This window comes from Diadema setosum, chromosome 1 (genome assembly GCF_964275005.1).
Source record: "Diadema setosum chromosome 1, eeDiaSeto1, whole genome shotgun sequence".
NCBI classification, from domain to species: domain Eukaryota; kingdom Metazoa; phylum Echinodermata; class Echinoidea; order Diadematoida; family Diadematidae; genus Diadema; species Diadema setosum.
The window spans coordinates 4,268,614-4,295,982 of NC_092685.1; the positions used below are offsets into that span (position 1 = coordinate 4,268,614).

At 38.2% G+C, this 27,369-nt stretch overlaps 2 protein-coding genes across 2 annotated transcripts; both read left to right on the top strand.

Annotated features, from left to right (window-relative positions):
* The first annotated feature begins 149 nt into the window (after positions 1-149).
* On the top strand, positions 150-11,470 carry LOC140246768 (sulfotransferase 1C2-like). The gene is made up of 6 exons (XM_072326106.1): positions 150-359; positions 891-1,150; positions 3,484-3,604; positions 4,583-4,683; positions 5,099-5,279; positions 11,361-11,470. Exons 1-6 carry the CDS (start codon positions 203-205, stop codon positions 11,468-11,470), a joined length of 930 nt encoding a protein of 309 aa, XP_072182207.1. The 5' UTR covers positions 150-202.
* A 7,571-nt stretch (positions 11,471-19,041) lies between these two features.
* On the top strand, positions 19,042-26,059 carry LOC140246777 (sulfotransferase 1A1-like). The gene is made up of 6 exons (XM_072326113.1): positions 19,042-19,195; positions 20,274-20,533; positions 21,229-21,346; positions 21,944-22,041; positions 22,759-22,936; positions 25,642-26,059. Exons 1-6 carry the CDS (start codon positions 19,042-19,044, stop codon positions 25,749-25,751), a joined length of 918 nt encoding a protein of 305 aa, XP_072182214.1. The 3' UTR covers positions 25,752-26,059.
* Positions 26,060-27,369: the final 1,310 nt, after the last annotated feature.

Here is a 27,369-nt window from a genome sequence, read left to right on the forward strand (position 1 = left end):
GTAGTTCTCAATTAACCCAGAACAAACCAGGCATACCAGTACAACACAAGTAAGTATAGTCACATGATAATGTTATGTTATGACAGGTGATACTGGATTTCCTATATACATATACCATTGTTTCGTCCTCTAGCTGAGTAAAACAGATTTGTTCAGTCGCTTTCTCGCCACTTCGGAATCTTTCAGACAGGCCCGAGTGAAAATGGCCGATCAGGCTTCAAACCTATCGAGTATTAGAGGTTCGTATGACTATGATGGGATTTACTACCCAAATTTCGTGTTGAAATCCAGCATCGACACTCTGAAGACGTTTGAAGTACGTCCAGACGATACATGGGTCGTGACATTTCCCAAAGCAGGTGAGATATTTAAGTCATGTGTTCATGTGAATTTGTGTGTTGTTATTCAATATTGTACAATACGCATTGCAGAATTGTATCAATTTTTCCCACAATATAGAAACTATTTCTTTAGCATTCAACTTGGATCCAAACTTCAGTAGATCGACCCCATTATGTTTGCAGTAATCTATTGTGCATCCTAGCCAGATATCGTGTATCATTTTACTTTGTTATATTTGATATATTTGACTAATATGAAAATGACTTGGAATTGAAATTGAAAACATCATGATGAATTATGTTTCATATCCCCGGCATCATAAACATATAGTTTATGGCAATACAACCTGCCTTAAGTAGCTAAAGTCCCTATTTTTGTCAATTTGATGTATTTGTTATGGTTTAAGTAGATGGTGGTGACAGGAAAAAGAAAATCTGCTTCGGTCATTGGCGCATTATTAACATTATTTTACAAGTTGCGTTTTGCGCGGAGTTTCTTTTTGAGAGCTAGACCCAATTAAAAAAAAAAAAAGGCTTCTTGACTGGCAGGAACCCACTGGATGTTGGAAATTGTTGGTCTCATCCTCTCGGACGGCTACCCAGAGAAAATTGACCGCTCCTCCAGCTCTACTCTGATTGAAATGATCGACCTGGACCAGAAACTGCCGGACACTAAGGAGGAGGAAGAACAGAATCCTCCGGACATGACACCATTCATGGAAAAGATAAAGAAAGCGCCCTCACCGAGAGTCATCCAAACCCATCTCAGACTGAAATACATGCCCCAAGACTTGCTGAAGAAAGCCAAGGTATGTTGGTGTCCCAGGAGATATATACCTCACCTTTAAATACGAAGGACCTTCCAGGCTATCACATGTACCCAACCATTGATACAAAAAATAATGTGTTTGCAAAATTCAGTGGTGAAAATGTATTAGACCCTACTTAATAACCTGTTACTCGTAGATGAAAAGGGTATTCTATTACCCAGACTCCGATATACTATTGACTGGTCATAGTACGGTAGACTATTATGTTAGATTAACACACTCATCATCTCCCTTCTATTTACACTTTATCTCCCATAAACGGTTGTATGCTTTTAACAAGATACTAGTAATTACTATTAGTGATGTTACATTAAATCCCGCGAATGTTAAAACACAAACCATGTATTCATGAAATTTTTCTGTCGAGATGTATTTGTTGCGACTGATTGACAAACTGCCGTACATCGACGTAAATAAGCACTGAATTGATCAGTGTTTTTTGTTTGTTTGTTTGTTTGTTTTTTAGTAGTAGTAGCCATGAAAAAAAAAATCATGGAAGTACGTACTCGAGTAGGATTTAAAACCCACGACCTCCTGACCTCCGGACAGGCGTCATCTCCAAGTGTTGGTTTCAATCCTACAGCATGCAGCGGGTACTGCGTAATTATTCAAATTTATTATTTACGTCAATGTAGGGCAGTTTGTCAACAAACAGTTGCAACAAGCCATGTAACTATTCATAATATTTTTAGATGCCACTACAATTTTTAACGATGTCTGTCATAGGCCACTGTGAAATATACCAGTCTGTAAATGGGGTCGCCCCACGAGCTCGATACCCACGAGTCATATGGCCCACGAGCTAGGCACAAGTAAAACAATAATCCTACTTATAGCAAGTAAAACAGGCCCACATTATGAGCAAGACAAAAAGCAAATAAGGCCTATGAGCTTAACACTATATTAGTAATAAGCAAGTAAGGCCGAAGAGATCGACTCTATATAGGCAAAAAACGTTCACTAGCTCGACACTACCAACAAACCCCGTGCTGTAATGTCGAGCTTGTTTTTTTTGTTTTTTTTTTGTTTTTTTTGTTTTTTTTTTGTATAGCGTCAAGCTCCTGGACCTCATTTACCTACATAACTGTCGAACTCGTGCCTGGGCATGATTTACCTCGTGTCAATAGCCCGTGGATCGTATTGTTCATGGGCCTACTTTAGTCGATGTTTAGTTCGTGGGCTATAATGACTCGTGGGCTGTATGACTCGTGAGCTGTAATGACTCGTGGGCTGAAATGACTCGTGGGCTGTAATGACTTGTGGGCTGTATGACTCGTGAGTGACGAGCTCTTGTACCCCATCAGAGGAAACCAGAGGCCAAATGTATCTGTGAACTAAGTGAAAGCAGAAATACAAGTAGAATGCATCAGTGAAAGTTTGAGAAAAATAGGACAATCGATTCAAAAGTAAGAAATAAAGTTTAAGTGCCGTCATCGCTTGATGAGGAGACTACTGCACTTCATTAAGACAAAATTAAGAAAATGAAAAGAAAATTCAACACATTTTGACTATTCTAGCATTATGACAGAGCACTTACCTCTTTCCGAAAGTAGGGGAATGATATTGCCTTTGTCAGTGACAAATCGATGGAATGTGTACTTTTCATGAAAAATAAAATTATGTGGAATTCTCCTCACACTTTATATTGTTGTCCAAAATTACGTCATGAAGTGTAGTCTCTAGTGTAGTTGCCTTATGACGGCCCCAAAACTCTAAGAATTGATAACATGAAAGCAAAAGATTATAAAGCAGTTCGCCTTTGACTAAACATTACAATGTCGAAATTTCGTAGCTTGTGATGGGTATGTCCGGAAAGCAGTAGATGACATATTCGATTCTCGTTGGTTCCTTTCTTCCGACATGCATGTTCGTTAAAATGTAGATGAAAAGTTTTGATCTGGCAAATTTCATTTGTACAGAGGGAAACTGAAGAAAAGTCATATCCCAATTTAAAACTTTTGAAATGATTATCCGAATGTGTTCAACATAATTGTATTGTTATTTTCACTATATCCACATTGTCTTTGGGCTTGCGTTTCTTCCTTTTCTCTGTCACTTCTTAGATATCCTTAGTAAAGGTAAAGCCACTCCTTAATAAAAAAAATAATCAAAAGAGAACATTTCAGGCAACAGTAAACCATCTAATCTAACTGTATAAAGAGTATAAAATTAAAATTGATGATGTCTGTTCATGTCTATTATTACTTGTATCATTTTGTTGATATTCTGACGTCATCTGTTTTGAAGTAGGCCTATCTTGCAAAGAGTCAGAAAGAGTTGATATTACTTTGTGACGTCATTTCCGTCTCCAGGTGATTTACGTCGCGCGGAACCCGAAAGACACCGCCCTCTCGTGGTTCCACTTTTTGAAGGAAGACCCATCGTGCCCGTCTCTAACCTTGGAAAGCGTCATACGGCAGTATATTGGTGGAAGTTAGTGGGTCCATTAAGTCTCTATCGGTATACATTATGGTCGTAATCTAAAACTCAATAGAAAAAAATTATCATCTACCCAGTCGACAATATTACTTCAATTATTGAGATTTAAGTGGTTCTTTAGAATTTGACAGGGATAGATAGGCACAACAGACATAATTATGAATCGACCAAAACCTGTTTGTTTAATTGTTTGCTTCGTTTTTGTCTTTATTCATTTCAATACATTGAACATATTATTGTCATCATCAGCCTCAGGGTTGTGTCCGTATATCTGCTTACTGCATAAAGCAACAAAATGATATCACAAAACAAAATATGTATATATCAACAGAACATAGTTGCAACAACAGAAGCATCTATCTGCAATTAATGCACAAGTCTGGTGATGACGAGGACAGTGTTAAATGACAGTGTCAGATACAATCATTGCCATAATGAGTCGATGATGATTTTTTTTTTCTAATTGATGGTATAGCGATATGAGTGATCAGCACTTTTTTGTTTTGTTTTAAGTAAGCGTACAGTAAATCTGAAATGCTTATTGTGGCTGTCGATCAAACACAGGCTCGTTTTACAGACTTTGGGGCGGTGAGTTGGCTCAGTCGGTAGCGCGTCTGCCTCACGATCACGCGGCCCGGGTTCGAACCCGAGTCTGGACTGAGCAGTGTTGTATGTAAACATACCGTCCCCTCTAGCAAGAGGCAAAACACTTTGTCCCTCGGATAGGACATAAAATGGAGGTCCCGTGTATGAGAGAGTCACAGCTCATGCACGTAAAAGATCCCGCTTCATTCATTCATCGCAAAGAGCAGGGTGTCTAACCCGGTGAAGTGGTCCCACCCCACATCCAACTGGACCCCATGGAAGACCAGCTTAGTGAAGCTGAATATGGGCTATCCAGCCATCTTCACAGATGGAAAAATGAACAACAACAACGGTGAATCCGCGTCCATCTTCGTGTTTCTCTGATAGCTAGTACCTATGGATCTTGGGCAGACCATGTCAAGGAATTCTGGGAAATTCGTCAACACTACGAGAACCTCCTCATCGTGTTCTACGAAGACATCCTGCGGGTAAGTGAAAATTCTTTGATTATGAAGGTGTGCTTACACGCATACCGTTCGTCATGTATGTATGTATGTATGTATAATTACGCGTAGGCCTATGTATTTGCATGAAGGCCTCTGAATAGGCTTCATATTAGGTATAAATAATATATGTATATATATATATATATATATTCATATATATAAGGGCCTACTATATATACACATAATGTGTGCGGGAGTGCGCGTGTGCGCGTGTGTGTGTGTGTTTGTGTATTTCAATCAAACGCATACAAGACCATTAGAGATCAATGACTGAATTGTACATTTACCAGTTTCAGAAAACTTTTATGTGCGTGCTTGATAAAAGGTGTGATTACTCAAAACGTACACACTTCATGAGCTGATACGATGCTTTATACGATTTTTTTTTTTTTTTAAGGATCCAGCGAAACACGTTCGAATGGTAGCCGATCATATAGGACGCCCTCTGTCGGAAGCACTTTTGCAACGAATTGTCGAAAACAGCTCCTTTTCCAGAATGAAGAAGACCTATGACAAGAGAGCTGAACAACTCAACGAACCACTGGCCGAGTCAGTTAGACTGAAATATGTCTCCAAAGGTACTTGAGTAATTAAAGATCGAATTATATGGTAGTTCACAGTAAGTCTCGCGCAGACAGACAAGATTAAACCCATAAAGTACAACAAAACAAAACAAACAATACAAAAACAAGCAAACACCCCCCCCCCCCCCCCAAAAAAAAAAAAAAAAAAAAAAAACCAGAGGGGGGAAACTGAAAGTACATGTGGCTGGATTTATCATTGGCATGTTATTCATTATTTGGTAATCTGGCTAAAAAGCTCCCTAGAGTGAATAATGAACGCACTGATGAGATTGATTAAAGTCATAACGGGTGTTGTATGGTGTGCAGTAAAATGTATTAAACACTGCCATTAGTGGAAAGCCACTACTTCCAGAATAACTTTAAGTGTTACAGTAGTCCGATAAGAAAGAGTAAGATTTTGCACAAATCTACAACAGTGAAAAATTTGATGAAAATCAAGGAATTTATGAAATTGTGCAGTTTCGCTGATTTCCACAAAACATTTCTTATGAATATCCAAACAGGTGAGTTAATGGTGTCATCTACCTCACAACTTGTCATAATCCTAGAGAGTTTCAACGCAAATATTCAGAAGATTCGAGGTATTTTGTTCAAACGGAATTATGCCCCGATCTCAAGTACTTGCTATGAAGTGATTCAACCAGGAATAACGCTATGTTTTACATGTATTAAAAAAAAAATTAAATAAATAGGGATAGTTTTCGTTAGTGTTTTGTTCACGATCAGTGGAAAATTGTGTGAAGTGATGACAGTATTAGCTCCTTGCTTTGTTTATTCATGTCAACTGTTTGAGAACTATTGTGCAAAACAGAAAAAAAAATAGCGAAATTCCACAATAACAACGTGACTAATTTTCATCAAGTTTGAGCAAATATTCCCTGATTTCCTCATTAAAATGACAATGACAATGGCCGCAAGCGAGTAACACGTCACTTATCATCTCTCCCGAATTTCACTTGGATACTTATCTTTGGACACTGTTTTTGACATCTCCTGCTCTACTAAGACCTCGTAATGAGTACCCAGACAAGGAAGGTGCTACCAAGGAAGGTAAAACAAGACAGGAAATGTGATTCTGGGGTGGAAAACCGTGGCGCCACTCTCCCTTCTCCGAAGAATTCTACGCCGCCACCAAGGAGACGGGCTTCCGCAGCTCAACCCGCCAGCCCACCCCGGGTAAACCACCACCCCGAGACCACTTCAACAGCAGCGGCCGCAGCACCCGTGCCATCCGATACCCACGACATGCCCGACATGTCAAGAGATCTCCATGACAAAAGGGATGACGTAACTTCACCTGAAGGAATTGCCCGCTACTTCCACGAAGCAACAGAAAAGTTCGAACGAATGATAAAGAAAGCGGTGGATTCCTTGATTGAAAACATCAAACAGGTGGAGACACATCTGGGACAGGCTATCGAGTTTGAAAGCAGGAGAGTGACGGAGGTCGAGAACAGGAATCTGCAGCTGGAGAAAAGAATGGGCGAGCTGGAAAAAGAGGTCAGTACGCTGCGATCAGAAGTGGAGAGGCACAACTCAGCCATCAACAAGAGTGAAAGGTTCTCACGGAGGAACAACATTCGCATTGTGGGTATACCCGAGTCCACCAATGCCGACGAGGACTGCACAGCTCTCGTCGAGAACATCACGAAGGAGAAGTTTGGCCTTGACATCAAGGTAGAGAGAGCGCACCGCGATGGAAAAGCCTCAAAGGATCGGCCCAGACACATCCTCTTCAAAACCCTGTCATATCGCGAGAAAGTCGACATCATGAAGAATCAGCGTCTGAAGCTCGCGAAGGAAGCGTACTTCATGACAGACGATCTCACAGCTGACGATCTGGCTGAGAAGAGGAAATGGTCCACAGCCGTTCAGGAGCTGTACAAGAACGGTGTGAAGCCTCGCTTCTTTGCCGGGAAATGGAGGAACCGAACTGGAGTACCGCACATCTTCCTTTCCTCCAGTTAGGTCACTACAGTCTCCAGCGTGTATGTACTATAATAATGCTTCTCAATATCTCTTGTTTAATTCATTACGTCACAATCATGTATCTTTATGTCTATTTCTCTTTTTCTCCGATCATCCTCCTCTCTGCCTTTCTTTCTCTGACGACCTCTAAGTCTGCACCACGGCAAATATGAATATCCATGTGTTCTTGCGTAATCAAATTTCATGCTGTGTACAGGCTTACCAATGTAAATAGAATATTTCCAAAGATATTTTGACTTTATTTTATATAATGTACAGGGAGAGTTGATGTAGCAATGATCTTTACTGTGACATCTCACCTGTCCGATGCGGCCACTACTCTTGAGAGTATACTTCGTAAACAATTTACACTCTGTATGACTTGCTATATTCCTCCCTTCTCTTCTTGTCTGCTTTCGGCAACTTTAAAACAAATGCTGATGGTAACGTCATGGTCCATATGTTGTCCTCCTTTGAAATATGGATGAATTTAATCCATGTTTAGATAAAAATGTCCAGTGTCGATATTATTTGCCTGACGAGTTCAATTCAGAATTTATTAATAATGAGCATTCTTTCAGTTTATTACATGTCAATGCCCGCAGTCTGTTAAGAAATTTTGAAAATATGCAATTATTATTGTCTACGATAAATATGAAATTTTCTGCTATTGGCATCACAGAAACATGGCTTAACGACAAATCTCCCCCTTTATATGACATTGATGGGTATTCTGTTGTCCGTTCTGATAGAAAATGCGGACGAGGAGGCGGAGTCGCCCTGTTCCTATCACACATATTATCGTATAAAGAAAGGCCTGATTTGATGTACAATGGCAATGAATTTGATTGCACATGTGTTGAAATTAATATGTATAATAGAAAAAATATAATACTTTGTGTAATGTACAGGCCCCCTCATACAGATAGTAATTCATTTTTGGATAATTTTGATGTCTTATTAGAGCTGATTAATCAAGAAAACAAAGATGTTTATATTATGGGTGATTTTAACATTGATCTCTTGAAAGAAGAGCACATTCTTAGAAATAAATTTTGCAATATTCTGCAAGCAAATTTTTGTAATATTACAATTGATAAGCCTTCGAGAATTACTGTCACTTCATCAACGTTGATCGATAATATTTTTACGAATATTGACACAGATTATTCGAAATCTGGTCTTTTGTATAGTGAAATCTCTGACCATTTACCCATATTTTTCATTTGTGGCGATACACAGAATTCTCATGTTAAGCAGAAAGAATGTAAGAAGAAGCGGAAATTCACACTAGAAAATATATCATTACTCAACGATGATTTAATCACGGAAACATGGGATGATTTATTAATTTCTGCAGACCCAAATATTGCTTATGACACCTTCTGGGATATATTCCTTTCTTATTTTAACAAACATATCCCCACAATTGAAAAGAAAAACAATAAAAAAATCAAAAATCCGTGGATAACAAAGGGAATTTTTCGCTCCATTAAGAAAAGAAATGTTTTATATAAAAATAGTTTACGGCATACTGATAATGATAATGTTAATCGATATAAATTATACAGAAATAAACTTACACAGATTATCAGGCTTTCCCGCAGAATGTATTATACGGAAGTTTTTGAAAATGCTACTGGAGATATGTCAGCCACTTGGAAGGTTGTTAATGACGTCATTGGTAAGCAAAAGAAGGTGTCAACATCTCAAATTACGAATAATGGACAAACGTTTTGTGATCCTAAAGATGTAGCATGCTGTTTTAATGAGTATTTTGTAATGTAGGTCCTAGTCAAGCTTCTAAGATTGATCATACACGGACAGATTTCTCGCAGTACTTGGGCACGTCAAACGATAATTCATTATTCTTCAAACCAACAGATTTTAATGAGATCCTTGATATTGTGCATTCTATAAAATTTAGTCATACATGTGGTCATGATGAAATGAGCACGTCTTTTTTAAAACAGATTGTTGGGAGTATATTGACACCTTTAGTACATATTTGTAATTTGTCGTTGTCAACTGGTGTATTTCCGAACGCATGTAAAATTGCAAAAGTTATTCCAATATACAAAAAAGATGACTCTTCTTTTGTTTCGAATTACCGACCTATCTCTATTCTTCCTAGTCTTTCTAAAGTCATAGAAAGACTTGTTTATAACAGACTGTATGATTTTTTGTTACAAAATGATATACTGAACCAAGACCAATATGGTTTCAGGAAATTTCACTCTACTGATATGGCACTAGCCCAGTTGTATGACAGAGTGTCGACTGCCCTAGCTGAACAAAAACATGTCATTGGTGTGTTCATGGACCTAAGCAAGGCATTCGACACTCTTGACCGCACTATCCTTTTACGCAAATTACATTGTTATGGAGTTCGTGGCATTCCACTGGAATGGTTTGAAGATTATTTATCAAATAGACAGCAATACGTATACTATGAATCGGTAAACTCTGAAGTTTTACCCATACATTGTGGCGTCCCACAAGGATCCATATTGGGACCACTACTATTTCTAGTGTATATAAATGATATTACAAATTCCTCTAAGTTACTGCAATATATACTGTTCGCCGATGACACCAACGTATTTTGTTCCAATTCTGATTTTCAGTCGCTTTTAAGAACTCGTAATACTGAATTGCCGAAATTATCTACATGGTTTAAGAGCAATAAATTGTCACTCAACTTAAAAAAGACAAATTTTATCTATTTTCATAATAAGAAGAATAAAAATGAAATGCGCCACTTGAATATAATGGTGGATGGTATATCATTGGAGCAAAAAGAAAGTGTCAAATTCCTTGGAATATATATCAGTGAAAATATGAAATGGAATGCTCATGTGCAATACATCTCAGATAAAGTGTCTCGTAACGTTGGTATACTCTGTAAGCTTAAGTATTATGTCCCAAAGAATATTTTATTCATGCTTTATAATTCGTTGATATTGTCGACTATCTCATATTGTAACATTGTTTGGGCAACTGCGAAAAGTCACATTGACAGTATATTGCTTCTACAAAAGAAAGCTATACGTATATGTACCAATTCAGGCCATCGGGACCATTCGGATCCTTTGCTCGTAGAATTAAAAACACTAAAGGTAAATGATATTAATTTTCTGTGAAATTCACTTTTTATGTTTCGTTTGTACAACGGTCAGTTGCCATCTTCTTTCCTCCCATTATTTCAGTTAAACAAGGATATACATTCTTATCCCACAAGGCAATCTGATAAATTTCATCTACAAAATCCTAAAACGGTGATGGCTCTGAAATCTATCAGACACACTGGACCTGATATTTGGAACTCTCTTCCTTCAGAAATTCGAATTTTAAAGTCTATGTATTCTTTCAAGAAAGCTGTAAAGACAATGCTGCTTTCTGGATATCAGTGATCTTATAATGTCATTGCAATTGTATCGTATGTGAAATTCCCTTGTTGAATTATCGCCGTTCAAAAGTTATTGCGTAATGTTATGTAACCGACCATGACCTGTAAGTGTTCACCTGTACCTCGGTGAGAAAATACTTTGCTATGCTTTACTATTCAGTGATCCAGGTGATCTAACTTTGTGTATAGTGAAAGCAGACAGACCTCTCCTCTCACCTTCCTCCTATCCTATCTCTATGCAAGTCATCCATCCCCTTATTTTCCTATATGTTATGTATTATGTACGAGGGCTGCATGCAAATCAAGCAATGCTTAAGCTGTAGCCCTTCTGCGTTATTCATTGCATCACTGATATGTTCTGTTGTACATTGTAAAGGCAATGAAGAAACTGTATTGCTGTACATTCTAAAGGTAATGAAGAAACTTGCCTTGTTAGCACTTAATGTTTATGTATATCCATTTATATGTATGGTACCAACAGTGTATATGGTATATGTGTATGTATCTGCATAAGCAATGATATAATGCAGGAACCAATAAATCAAATCAAATCAAAAATCCTTCTTTTCCCATTAACTTTTAATCAGTTTTGAATTCTCCTCAGAGAAGCAATGCGTGTTTGCTATCATTGTACACGTACGTGGGAAGCGCTACACATCACCATTAATTTTTACTTCTCATCTCAATTTTTTGCACAGGAAAAGTGGGACGATGGAAGAAGTATTTTACCGTGGAACAAAACGAGATTTTTGACGAATGGTTCCGGGAGAAGATGGAAAGAACCGACCTTCAAGTTTCCTTTGAATGAAGTCAGAAAATGTCTACGATGGTATCATTTTGATGACTCTAAAACACGACTATGATACCTGAGTTCCGTTTCATGGAGCAATTTACTGCTCTTTTGCAACCTAATGTACCCCCAGTGTCTTATGGTAACGATTGCATGGATATACATGTATAGCAAACAAAGAATTATTGTGAATGATTGTGAATGGATATCACAGCAAATGCATTACGCACTCAATTCAATTAAAAAAAAGAAAAAAACAAAAACAGCAGTCATTATATTGATCACCGTGTAGTAAATTTAGTTGTTCAGGACCCCGTTTTATAAAAATTTGAAATGATAGCAACTCTTGCTGGAATGACAATTGTCATGACAACGACAAGATACCAGCCTCCTGATTGGCTGTTGCTATGGGAAGTTGCCATTCCAGCAAGAGTTGCCATCCTAACAACTTTTATGAAATGGGGCCCTGGAGACCCAAGATTTTGTAACAGTCTCTTTGTTGTCGAGTCCACCGGAGGTGCGGGGAGACTAAGGGATCGCCTGCGGCGTCTGTCCGTCCGTCGTCCGTCCGTCCGTCCGTCGTCCGTCCGTCCGTCCGTCGTCTGTCCGTAACGCTACAAAAACTTCAATAACTCTTTACTCTGGTCTTCAATTGCAATCAAACTTCGAGGGAAGAGGGGTCATACAAAATTTCACATTTTACCATATATGAAGGTCACCTCAAGGTCAGAGCTCACAGGCAGGGGTCAATGAACTTTAGGGCTCAATGTTCAGTTTTTATGGGGCGTTTCTACTATGGGTCATAACTTTTGATCCATAACTCCATTTGTGACTAAACTTGGATGGTAGATGTCCCTTGGGGAGTGGATGGTCACCACAAGGTCAACGGTCACAAGCATGGGTCAACGAACTTTTAGAGCCCAATGTTACGTTTCTATGGCGCGTTTCTGTTATGGGTCATAACTTTTGATCCATAGGTCCGTTTGTGACCAAACTTGAATGGTAGATGTCCCTTGGGGAGTGGATGGTCACCACAAGGTCAAAGGTCACAGGCAGGGGTCAACGAACTTTAAGGGCCCAATGTTAAGTTTTTTATGGCACGTTTCTTATTTGCCATAATTTTTCCCCTTTTATATCTCCTTTTATCTGTTATATCTCTTTTTTTAATCTGTTATATCCCATTCGCGTACAATTTCTTGTACGCGAATGGGCGAGACACATTATGGCACTTGCCTTGTTAGTTCCACCAATGGCTATAATCATAATTGTATGTCATTAATGATTCTGAAATTATTGTGATCTGTCAAAATGGTGACATGACTGATATCAGCTCAGTATTGACACGAAATTTCATTGCCATTTTTTGAATTGGTGTAAATAACGCAACATTGAAAGTTCCCTTAAAATTGCACTAAAGATTGTGCTTTAAAAAATGGTTTTTGAACTCTCAAATTTCAGGCCTTCCAAAAGTGGAGATATATTTGGTAATTAGTTACATGATGTATGAAAATCAGATGAAGTGATGATGTCCTCCCCTAACATTCTCTCGCACACAACTCTTGTAGATGTAGAAATGAAGATTAATATGTTCTATAGCACAATGCATTGTTTAACAGTGGTAACGCTTTCAAAAACATGAATGCGTACCAGGGGATGGCGTTTTAGCTGAATTTATGGACAAACATACTGTTTCAATGATGTTCTTATCGGGTGCACGTCACGAGACCGACACCCACGAGTCATACAGCCCACGAGTCACATATCTCACAAGTCATACAGCCCATGAGTTATACAGCTCACGAGTCATACAGCCCATTAGTTCGACACTAACATTGACTAAGCTAACAAGGCCCACAAGACCGACACATTACGCCTCGTGTTTATTTGTCGAACTCGCGGGCCGTTTTTACCTATAAGTGTCGAACTCATGGGCGTTATTTGCCTGGTGTCGAACTCGTGGACTGTATGACTCGTGGGTGTCGGTCCAGTGGGATGACCCCATCTTATCGGCCTCGGACACATTGAATAAAGAGGAATTGGCGGTTTCATGCCTTTACGTGCCAGAGAGATTTCAATGCATTAGCGTGATAAATTACGTCTTTATCCCGATGAAACGTTATTATGCGTTTACTGTGTATTTGTGTATGGTGCTTGTGTGCATAATTTACATGTTTGTTGAGTTAAAGTTGACAATAAATAAGTAAAGCTGCTTGGGTCATCATGACAACAACAACAAAAAAAGGACAGGCAACTTATCTTATAATGTACATAAAATCTCAAGTGGGAGTCCACCCGTAGAAAGGCCAATGGCCTCTGCTGACTCCTCCATTTTCTCCCTCAGAATTTCCTCTTTTTTCAATCTTTATTTCTCTTTCTCCATTGTGTTGGTTTTTTTTTTCTTGTACATGCAAACTGTTACCTAATGTAATGTTATTAATCTCACTTTGTTCTTTGTTTTTTTAAGAGAATTTTGAAATAGATGAAATGAAAAAATGAATATATATAATATATATATAAACATATAAAAACGGTTTATCAGTGTATTTCATGCCGTCGTCTGCATACCCTGATGTTGAACGTTAGCCTGATATTCAACTTTGGCGAATTTCACGATGTCGTCATCTTTAAGAACCAATGATATGACAATTGATTGAAGGACTGCTGGTGTTACCTGCAAGGAACCTGTCTTTAAAAAGCAAACAAACAAACAAACACACACACACACACAAACACACGCAAACACACACACACACACACACACACACATAGACACCAACATTAACTCAATGAAGATATAATGGTCGTACAACATTGTAAGCATGGGGGGGGGGGGGTAATCAAATCGCGTAAGCTAGGGAGCTTTTGTACTTTGGGATTGAAAATCAACTATCTGGTTCGCATAACATTTTAATGAAATAGTTGAGAATTTGAAAATAAAAAGTTTGGACGTTACGTTGCCCATTTATCAGCATTGCAACAACAACAAAAAAAAACCACTTTATTCTGTAGTTGTTGCGTGGTTTTCTAATTTGCTGTTCACATCATTTGAAAACTCAATGCCTAAGGGCAACTGCCATGTGTGTGTGTGTGTATGTGTGTGTGTGTGTGTGTGTAAGGGATGTAGGGGTATATCCCCTCCCAAGCTGGGGAGCTTTTGCATTTCAAGAATTGAAATTAACGAATTCAACATATTTTGGACAAATATTCCGAATTGTTTTCACTGAAAAAAAAAAGATAATAGTATATTACGATGATTGAATTATAATTGTGCAGGAAATGAAAAATCCAAAAATTAACCAGTCTTCGCGTGATTTTCTTATATTTACTGCACAATATTATTTGAAAATTTAATGTCTAGACTAAGTGCAACGACAGAGGGGGGGGGGAGGATGTGGGAGTTGGTTCTTTGTTTGATTTTTTTTTTTTTGCTTTTTCAGATTCAATGATCTAGTGCACACTTTTTTATGGAATATTTGGAATTTGTCTCTCAAAAAAGTAAGCGATTTGATTTATATACTTTTGTATTTTATCTAAGTAGGAAAAAAAGACAGAACTAGATTATTTCATGCTTGCGTGATTCAGCGATCTAGTGCAGATCTTTTATGAAATACTGGCAATATTTGGAAAATTTTCAATCAAAAGTAGAAATTCATACGTTGGTCCTTTAACTAAACTGCAAAAAAAAAAATAAATAAATACAGAAAACACAAGCGAACTAGCTTATCTAATTCTTGCGTGATTTCCCCCCCCCCCCAAAAAAAAAGGATAAAAAAGAAGAAGTCAACGAGATGATGTTCGCTGGTGGGGGGGGGGGGGGGCTCGGATAAGTGTGTGTGCGAGTGTTTAATCATTATTTTGGAATTGCTCAAAAATTACTTTTAATCGTCTTCCTGTTTTTCAAAATTCGTGATGTCTCCATCTTTATCTCTTCTCGTTGAGGGGATACATAAACAAACATCTCCCAATGTAAGCGTTGGTCGTGGATGAAGGTATACTGTTTCTGCTAAAAGGGCCTTAAACCGCTTCCACTGTTATCCCAAAAGGCCCTTAACGCTATAGACTTTGTACACTATTAGTGCCCTTTTGGCATAACAGGGGAAGTTCTTTAAGGCCCTTTTGGCATAAGGCCGACGATTCACTTCGACAATGGAATGAATGCTGTTTAAAGAGTTATTTTTTAATGATATTTTATTCCCTTCGTCTTGCAGTACATTTACAATACACGAAACAATTAAATCATGTTTACATTAGACCGAGATCATCACTTGTATCATCACACAATGTCAAATTAAAGGCCCCTCTATATTCCTATAACATAGTATGACATTTATTTGTGAGGTGTTACCACGGCTACGCTCTTATCGTGAATGTAGGGCTCAGAAATTGACTGTAACTGAGAGAAAAAAAAAAGCAGGCCTTGGTTATCAAACTATACCTACGTAAAGCTATAGAAGCTTTGATTACTATATACATAGTACTTCGATATAACTTTCCCCCCTCATGGAATTGAGCAGCAATCTGTACATTTTGTTTCATCAACCTCAAACAAGTGTTGTGATTTCTTGTTCTCATCTCGTTTTTATGATACTCTTTGATTACCCAAGAGCACTCATTTTGATTCATTTAGTGTCGTCACGTAACTTACACTTGATATCTGTGTAAATTAACTACCTTATCCCGTTTTTCGGAAAGTGAAAAAGTGCAAAAAAGCTGCTGCGTCACTCCTTATTCCGTATTATGACAGAGACGTGCCCTAATGCAATGCATACAAGTTTGCACCCGACCGAAAAGGTGGAATGAATTTTATATGTTTGCACAAGAACTAGTTTATAGGCAGGGAAACCTGGCATACACTGGTACGATGAACTTGGACGAAACACATAGGTATGTATACATCTAGCAATGAGTAATCATCTCTTAAAAAAAAAAAAAATCCGTATTTTATTTTGTTTTCTCAATACAAAATAACGAAAATGAGGAGTTACGTGAGGTCGCTCTGCATGTGAGTGCGTTTGTGTAACGAAATGGCAATCTTTCTCTCTCTAAACAAGCAAACTCAACATTTCAAACAACTTTGGCCACAGAATGTAGCTGAGAGCCCTGATGGAAAACTGATGATTTTGAGTTTTAATAAAACTGTACTGTACACTTAATACTGCACAAATATCACGAACTCATACATAATCTTTTTCTGAACTCAAATGCACCCATCGTGCCAGAATCACAACTTGTTAACTTATGAGAGATACTTTGCTTTAAAATGTATTATTCCTCGCATTATAAACGTGAAGTATGGATTGCTGCAATCATAACCTTCTCCATTTACAGATGATAAGACTTTGTGTGACTACAAAACACCTGCAGGCCTATATCATGATGAAGCATACCACTAAGCACGGAGCTATATACGTTGTCACTATAGCTCCATGCACCAAGGTACCCCCCCCCCCCCACACACACACACACCATAGCATTTCAGGGACATGTAATGCCACCATCTTTCCCGTATCAAAGACAAATGCATATAAAACTACTTATGCTACTCATTACCATTTTATACAGCATGGTACTTTCCCAGTCGTCCAAAAAGTCTCCTCTTATTGTGTGTGGTGAATGAATGTATCACGATGCGCCGGATGTTTTCCATATCATTTCATCTCCAATATAGGAAATACGATTGATCTTTATGACAGTCTTCATCATCACCATCATCATCATCATCATCATCATCATCACCATTATCATCATCAACATCATCATCGCTATCGTCAGCATCGTCAAAAGAATGACTGACAACAATGATATAATCATGAATAATGTTAAGATCATGAGACTAACAGACAATTCCATCTATTCGTGCAAACAAACCTTCGCTCACAAGACAGAACAACAAACAAACACTCTTACAAGATATCAAGGCATCAACGCAACAACGTGTTTCTAGAAATTGAAACAGACATTCCGCCCCATTCTTCCCATCTGAAGACGGAAGCACATCACGTTGGGTAGAAAAAAACAACCCAGCAACATCAGATCCATGTTACACCAAATGACAGTATATGTACTGAAACCAAACTACTCCTTCCTCCAATGTTTTGATAACAACTTGTGCTGCTACTGTTCTCTTGTCTCAACTCATCTCAGTATCAAAGAACCTATGTAATATATAGACTGTCCGTTCTCGAGACAAGTTGCAATGTAGCCGTCGACAATATTGTTATAACAATTTTTCCACACGCTCTCAACACACACTGCGTGTGGATCTAGAAAGTGATAATTGTGTGACCGGTCCATGTATATCTATTTATTGTGGTAGAAAAAACAAACAAACAAACAAAAGACAAAAACAGACAAACAGAACTCTCTATAAATAAAGTAAGTCCTAATTTGAGGGGAAAACACTGCTAAGATCCAATTAACTAGTATCTATATAGTTCCATGTCATTTGCTCCTGTGACAATATATCTAATCCCATGAAATATCTGCACGCTAAGCCAAACATATCTACCCCAAAACATGACCCTAACCCCCTAATCCTAATCCTCACATCAAATTAAACCTAAAACCCTATCACATTCCTAACCCTATATAACCCTAAGTCCTGTGTGGAGAAAATAAGACCGTAGTATAATGTCGCATGAGCAAATGTCGTGTCACCATGTACCTATATAGATGGTGACGTGAAAATGAAGCCCTGATCACCCAAAATCAGCATTTTAAAACTGGTTAATCGGAGCTCTGTAAGGTGAAGTGGTCCCTCAATACTTGTCCAGGTCAACAAGAAGGCGTCGTAGTATAACAAAACTGTCTTACGTCGTTTGATGAACTTTTGGTTTGTTTGTAAAATAAATTGGTGAAATGTTTGCAAAATGAATTGACATATGTACAAAGTCCGATTACTGGCCTCGCCGTTCTCTGCACGGAACATTTTTCATGCCCCCGCATGGACTTTGTGATAGAGTTCTCACGTGAAGAGCGCTCAAGAGACTCTGAAGAAAGTCTTCTGCAACGTATAAACGCGAAGCATTGTTAGCGAAAACTTTTGAAGGTAAGTTGACAATTTGACAGATTATAATCATGTCTTCATCGATTACTCCCAAGCTCTACATTGCTGCGAATCCGTTTGAATGGGCAGCATGACCAGTCTAAATCAGAATATGAACTTTAATACATCCTAAAGTGCAATGGACTAACAGCTTACGTGTATTTCTTTGAGTATAGTAACTCTTGTGCGTATCGTATCAGATTGGCGCTGGGACTTTTCATGAAGACCACGCTGTGACACCAAGAACATAGCTGTACTATCTTGATAAAGTTAGAAACTACATGTAGATTTATATTCTCATGGACTCGGGTGAAAGGTCACAATAATAAATGCCATTCGAACTATAAGTTAACAATACCGATCAAAGCCTTGCTTCAACATATTATTGCTACTAATAAACTACTCTGCTCCTATACCAACCAACGTCATTTCATCGTCGTTGTTATGGACTTTTGATCAAAGTAACAAAATCTGAGAGTATGTCGTTCCCAATGCGCAAGGTGTCGGATTTCTTCTCAAATCTCTGACTTGCATGTGTGGAAAGATGGCCGCGAACCCGGACGCCCCGTACCTTCAACTGCAGCACTGCCATGATGGTATCTGGTACACAAATTTCTGTCTGGACTCAAGTATCGACAACGCCAAAAACTTCGAAGTCCGCCCCGACGACGTCTTCATCATCACCTATCCTAAATCAGGTGAGTGGTGGAAACTGGTATTTATAGCTCGATAACTTAGAACAAATTCAGAACCTGGAACTTTACAATATTAGTCACGAGCAAACGACTTCCCGAAGATTGTTCACACTACGGCAAGCAACCACAGTGAAAGCAACCCTTTCGTCGTGATCTTCTCTATTCTGCGAATACTACTATACTACGATACTATTACCACTGTTGCTACTTATACTACTGCTGCTGCTGCTGCTGCTCATGCTGCTGCTGCTGACTTTCTACTACTACTACTAACACCACTACTATACACTACTGCTCATCAGTAGTAGTAGTAGTACTACTACTACTACTACTACTACTACTACTACTACTACTACTAGTAGTAGTAGTAGTAGTAGTAGTAGTAATAGTAGTAGTAGTAGTAGTATATAGTAGTAGTAGTATAGTAGTAGTAGGTTTAGTAGTAGTATAGTAGTAGTAGTAGTAGTAGTAGTATAGTAGTAGTAGTAGTAGTGTAGTAGTAGTAGCAGTAGTTTGTTTGGTAGTAGTAGTAGTATAGTAGTAGTAGTAGTATATAGTAGTAGTAGTAGTAGTAGTAGTAGTAGTAGTAATAGAAGTAGTAGTATAATAGTGTAGTACTACTTTTATTACTATGCTATAGTTACTATAGGCTACTGCTATGCTAGGACTACTTTGTATTTCTCAAAAAAGTTATGATGATGGGTAGTAATGCTGCATGATATCGATTTTCCTTACTTCTCTTCCCAGTTCTGTTTATGGGCCTACAGCATGCAGAAACTACAACAAAAGGGTTGAAAAGGTGAAAAGCAATATCTAATATTGTTTGTATCGAAATATCACAGTTGTAGCAGAAACAAACTGCAAAACTGTACTTTTGATGCAGCTTTTCTTCTTCGACTATGACACATTACAGTTCAATCAACAGTTCAATCAACAATGATGTGAATCATGATACTTTGCGCAGTTGTCAACTACGTGCCCCTGTGAAGTGATATTCCCTCATATTGCACGAGATAAGTATATTATCTTCGTTCCTAGCGCGTTTATAGCAGTCTTATATTGTTTGCTGACGTCATTGTAGGAACCCACTGGATGATGGAAATCATGGGTCTGATTCTGAGCGACGGCTACATCGAGAAGGTCGACCGTTCGCTGCTGACCTCAGCTCTGGAGATGATCAATATGGATCAGGCATTTCCAAAATCCAAAGAGGAAGAGGCGCAGAATCCTGTTGATATGAGTCCATTTATGGAGATACTGGATAAAGCGCCCTCACCGAGAATGGTCATCAGCCATCTCCGGAAAGATCGCTTTCCGAAGGATCTCCTCCAGAAAGCGAAGGTTTGTCCAGGCAATTTCAAAAGGTTGAAATTTGTGGGGGAAGGTGGGAGTTTCTTCAGCAAGAAGAGCAGATGAAACAAAAATAGGAAGACTCCTGACTCATAGGCGATCAATGACATTATAATACTTTGACCGTAAAAGAAATACATAAAAGAGAAGAGAGAAAAACAGCAACCCCCAAAAAACATCAATCATAACAAGACGGCGGAAGAGTGACTTTGCCGGTATGTTGTTTCAGGAGGCTCCTCTTGTCATTATCTTCAATTTCGTTTCTCTCGAAGGGCCTGTGTGTCACGCAAGGTAGAATAAATGAGAATTTCTAAGCATGTGATGTCGGAGGCATTAATGACATACACGACTGCGTTGGGATGTCACGACAATTATGAGTGTTTATAATTATCATCTGATGTCTTTATTCTTTACTTACGATACAATCATCATACCTAACACAATGTCATTATGACCTATCTGGCTATGCATGCTCAATTTCCATTGTCCTTCAGATTATTTTTCACTCCTATCACATGCACTTCCATGATTTTTCGGAAGGACTAGATCATATTATTTGTATCAATGTGTCATACTATTGTGGGAGAATCATATTCTTCAGAATATTTGGCGATCTGATCTACAACTTTTGCGCATCAGGGCAATACAACTGATTTATTCATAATTATGTTATATACCACGTTTAGGTTATCTACATTGCCCGCAACCCGAAAGACGTCGTGACGTCATGGTATAACTTCCTCGGTAAATCCCCTTTCCTTACCTTCACTTGGGAAGAAAACTTCAAGGCCTTCCTTGATGGCAGTAAGTATTTCTCCTTCAATACTATCGATCTAACAGTGGTAGTGATGGGTAATGACTGCAGTCATTGCAAATAGTTATAATACTGGTAATAGTGTAGTTGTAGTAGTAGTAGTAATAGTGCAGTAGTAGTATGTCTAGTATAAAGTAAAAGTATAAAGTAAAAGTAGTAGTAATAGTAGGAGGAGGAGTAGTAGATAGTTCTAGTAGTAGTAGAAGTATACAAGTAGTAGTAATAGTAGCAGTAGAAGAAGAAGAAGAAGAAGAATAAGTAGCGGCAACAGCAGCGGCAGTAGTAGTAGTAGTAGTTTTAGTAGTAGTAGTAGTAGTTGTTGTTGTTGCTGTTGTTGTTGTGGTTGTGTTTTAATCAGGTGCCGTGAAACTCTTTTTTTTTTTTCGGTGTGGGGGCTGAGGAAGGGGGGGGGGATCATGGTATAGTGCGCTATAATGTGCTGTCTTTAACTTGATACCGGGAAGCGCTGACAGGAGTGTATTCTGAATCGATCTCATGATATACGGTATGATGAAAAAGTGTTATGCGTGTATTCACGTCATAACAAAAGCGATCTTTGTCTTCATCTCTTCATAACCCATTGACAGAAAGCCCGTGGGGGCCCTGGCCGGAACACGTGAAAGAATTCTGGGAGGCTCACGAGGATCCTAACCTACTTTTCTTATTCTACGAGGACATGTTAAAGGTATATGACAGTCTATATATTTTAAAGGATAACAGTGAATTCTGAAACTAAATACAGATTTATTATCTCCTTGTTTAGAGCTTTGTACTTCAATTATAAACAAAATAATGGTATCCGCGGGTATGATTTCATAGTGCCGTTAGATTATGCAGTGATACAAATGCTTGTATACCATTCCGTTTCCCAAACCGCATTAACATGATCTAATAATATTTACATTAATGAAAGCTCATTACACTGCAACAAGATTTGTTCTTTTGATTGTTGTAAAAGGAACGAACGTGCAGTCAATCATCGATATTCCATCATGCTATGCCGTTTAGTCAATTAAATATGATTAATCAAATAAATCAATGTATTACCCGAAAGTCAAGCTATCAGTCAATGATTTATCACACCAGTCCATCAAGAGATCGCTTTGTCATCGAGTAGATCACAAGTTTTTGTTGTTGTTTTAAAGCAAGAGGAGAAAGAGAGAAAAATTAGGGCCCTATACATCAAATAATTTGCCCCATACAATACTAATATAAAACAAATACTAATAAATACTAATATAAACAATACTAATATAAAACAAATAAATCTTAGAGTTATTAAACAAGACTATTAAATATACAAGATCACAAGTCTATAATGACGATCACAGGTCAATATTGAAGAACAGTGTGTTAATTTGTTTTCTCCCACCTCTTCCTTTGACCATCTATCGTAACCTAGGATCCGCTGGGACACATCCGACAGGTCGCCAACCATGTCGGACGCCCTCTATCAGAAGAAGCTTTGCAACGTGTAGTCGCGAACAGCTCGATAAAACAGATGAAGAAAACGTACGAAGGTGTGGCGGAGAAGAAGAAGGAGGGGAACATGCTTGTGGAGCTCAAGTTTCTGGCTAAAGGTAATCTGGTCGGGTGGATATCCTAACGAAAATATTGCATAACAAAGCACTTGGCAATGTCTTCCTAAATCTAAGTTTGCAAACAGAACCAACATGAGTTTGCAAATTAACGAGGGGGGGGGGGGGTGATGTTGGAGTTGGCTGAGTTTTTTTTTTTTTTTTCTAGATCTGTGACGATAATCCTATGACGCGGCTATTAAGCAAAATTTGTCGTTCTGCACATGAGCGAGACAGCTGTTCCAATCACTGTCCAACCCGGGAGTATATACGCGTCATATGAACTATTATTATCGCAGATTATCTCAGAGCTTTATATAATATATTCATATATATATATATATATATATATATATATATATATATATATATATATATAAGTAACAAAACTGGAACAAAGTTCATGCTGTATCACCAACGGTTTATTTCTGCACACAAATTTTCGAGCGTCTCGCCGCCCTTTCTCAAGTGTTGATACTGAGAGTTCAGTATCAACACTTGAGAAAGGGCGGCGAGACGCTCGAAAATTTGTGTGCAGAAATAAACCGTTGGTGATACATCACGAACTTTGTTCCAGTTTTGTTACTTATCTTTTTATCTTGCCAACACGTGGATTACCTAATCAACATATATATATATATATATATATATATATATATATATATATATGTATATGTATATATATATATATATATATATATATATATATATATATATACATATACAGGGCTCGACACAAACGGTGGCCCGGTGGCCCGGGGCCACCAAAAATGAAAGTCGGGCCACCAAATATCAGAAAAGGGCAAATTTGGTGGCCCACCTCGGGCCACCAGAATTTTTTGAAAAGTGTGTCAATAAATTCGTAACTTTTTGCGTCGGAAAGGCATGAATGCATGCAGTGAGTGTGCGACTTATTTAAAAAAAAATGGACTTTTATCAATTTTTTTTTTTTTTTTGGGCCACCAAATTTTTCTCTCGGGCCACCAAAAATTTGAAATTGATGATTTTGGTGGCCCCATCGGGCCACCGAAAAATAAAGTTAGTGTCGAGCCCTGACACACACACATATATATATATATATATATATATATATATATATATATAAATTATATTTTCAACACAAAGGCTCGCTTATAATGCCAGCAGACCGCATGCAGTGATAGCTATCATTTTCTGTTTGTTGTCAAAGTGCTTTTAATGAAAAAAAAAAAAAAACACGACTATTTTTGCATTTCGTTGCCTGGCATGTTCTTTTCGAAATACACTTCGATGTCAAGTTTCGTGGGATATCTTGATTCTTGGTTTTATTTTGATTCTTTGTGTTTTTGTTGTGTAACAGAAAATGAATAAAACAGAAAGACAAAAATAGTTTTTTCCCCCTTTTTGTCCCCGCCGAACGAGTTCGAGCAGGGGACTATGAAACGGGCTCCGTACGTGTGTGTGTCTGTGCGTCCGTCCGTCCGTCTGTCTGTCCGTCCGTGTGTGCGTCCGAGTGTGATCAAAATGTTCAATTTGCTACTTCTTTGTCATTTATGAGCCAATTTTGATTCTGTTTGCTTTATATGATAGCACTACATGGGAGCTTTGAAATTTCTACACAGAATTTCAGTTGTGACCTTTGACCTTGACCTTTGACCTATATTGTACATTTTGCTACAAAATGCTACTCCTTCGCCATTTCTGACCCGATTTCGATTCCGTTTGCTTTATGTGATGGCACTAGGTGAGGGCTTCCAAACTTCTTCACAGAATTTTGACCTTTGACTTCTTTGGCCTTTGACCTTGATTTTTGGCCTATATTGCAAAGTTTTGCTACAAAATGCTACTCCTTCGCCATTTCTAACCCGATTTCGATTCCGTTTGCTTTATGTGATGGCACTAGGTGAGAGCTTCCAAACTTCTTCACAGAATTTTGACCTTTGACTTCTTTGACCTTTGACCTTGATTTTTGATGTACATGTATATTGTACATTGGCTACAAGATGCTACTCCTTCGCCATTTCTACCCCGATTTCGATTCCGTTTACTATATGTGATGGCTCTAGGTGAGGGTTTCAAAACTTCTACACAGAATTTTGACTTTTGACTTGTTTGACCTTTGACCTTGATTTTTGACCTGTATTGTACATTTTGCTACAAAATGCTACTCCTTCGCCATTTCTAACCCGATTTCAATTCCGTTTGCTTTATGTGGTGACACTAGGTGAGGGCTTCAAAACTTCCACACAGAATTTTGACCTTTGACTTCTTTGACCTTTGACCTTGATTTCTGACCTGTATTGTACATTTTGCTACAAAATGCTACTCCTTCGCCATTTCTAACCCGATTTCGATTCCGTTTGCTTAATGTGATGGCACTAGGTGAGGGCTTCAAAGCTTCTGCACAGAATTTTGACCTTTGACTTCTTTGACCTTTGACCTTGATTTTTGACTTATATTGTACATTGGCTACAAAATGCTACTCCTTCGCCATTTCTAACCCGATTTCGATTCCGTTTGCTTTATGTGATGGCACTAGGTGAGGGCTTCAAAACTTCTACACAGAATTTTGACCTTTGACTTCTTTGACCTTTGACCTTGATTTTTGACCTATATTGTACATTTTGCTACAAAATGCTACTTCCGGCGGGGACATATATTACGCACCGCGTAATTTCTACTTTTCCTTGTTAAACTTATTGATGGGTGTATTGGACATTGTTTTACAGGTGTCTCCGGAAGATGGAAAAACTTCTTCACAGTTGCTCAGAACGAGGAATTTGACGATTGGTATGCCAAGCAGATGTCGGGAACAGATATTCCAGTCACGTTTGAATGAGGAGGGTTAGAAATCACGTGATCTGTGAACTGTCTTCTCAAAAGGTCATCATTACCCCCCTGTACTATTCGGAATGTAAGACATGCTGTCTTTTCTTTTCTTTCCTCGGAATAAACCAGAATTTTGTCGTTGGACAAATTGGACTATTCATCGGTTGACATCTAAAATTGAAATAACGCATCGTGATCTAACATTTTGATATCATTCCGATGAAAAGTGCCATTATTCCTAAACTATTTTCCTTTATTATTCAGATATATGCAGGAACCGCGGAACGGGGGTGGCATACAGGAAATAAGAGGGGGAAAAATCACCACGAAATCCATGACTCTTTTAAGGGAAATTTTTGCCGTTGAAGGGGGGGGGGGGTACTCACCCTTGACACCCCAACACAGAAGCACGCATCCCCAACCCACACACACACACCATGACTGATACACGCACAAACACACTAAATAAAATACGATTCGAGGTGCTTGAGATAATTGCAGGATGTGCCCAGGGGCGAGCATTAAGCGCTGGGAATTTGCCCGGGAAGATTTATTTTATAATATCACTAACACTAAATTGAGTGCTGAAAACATTGTGTACTCGTTAGCGATGTTTCGATATTAGTCAATATCATATATATATATATATATATATATGATAAAAAAACGTTCATATGTTTCCTCGTTAAACATTTTTCATGTATCATGTGAGAACAGAAATGTCTCCATATGCAATTTCCCCTGTTTGTTCTTTTGTATCGGTATTTAACATTTTCCAAGATATTCGAAAATGTTGAGAAGATATACTAGCAGTGTGCAATAACACACACTGCTGCGCAAAGGAGCAAACAGCTTATACCTATAACAAAGCAAAAATCACCTTAAAATTTTGATGAGGCTGAAATGGCATACTAAGACGTATCGAAGTCTTAATATCCTCGTGACATGTGCTGTTCACTTTCCACAAGCTTCCAAAATATAATTCCTCATAATATGAATTTTCTTTCTTTTCCACTAAAAACGCCCCCCCCCCCCCCACACACACACACACACAGATGTAGATAAAACTGACTTGGGTTATGGTCGGTGTCGCAAATTCTCAAGACGTGAAAGGTTCAGTGAAACATTTCCCATACCACGCTGTTTTCAAAGCATATAAGTGTGTGTTTCCGAGGTGCCAATATGATTATATTCTTCCTCAATGTACTGAATTCCGATACTCTTAATGTCGAATGTGTCCTTTTTGGGTTGATTATAAAACAATCAAATATCAGACTTTTTACTCCGACTTCTGATCTTATAAAAGGTACCTTACTGATCTAAATTCACTTTCAGATATACGATGTGATGATTAACAATTAAACCCCGTTCACACAGAATTGGAAATGATAACATAACAAACAATAGCAAGAATAAAGGTAATCCAGTGGCTATTGACCTACTGGATTAAAATTACCGATGACCTTTGAGAGATCCTTAAACAGTACATGAATTTAAGTAAATCTAATTAATTGGATGTTTCTCAAAATCATACTGAATTCGATAAGTTTGTTATTAGCCCTCGACATGTAGCATTTTGACAATCTGGGCCCTGTTTCATAAAGCTGTTCGTAAAGTTACGAACAACT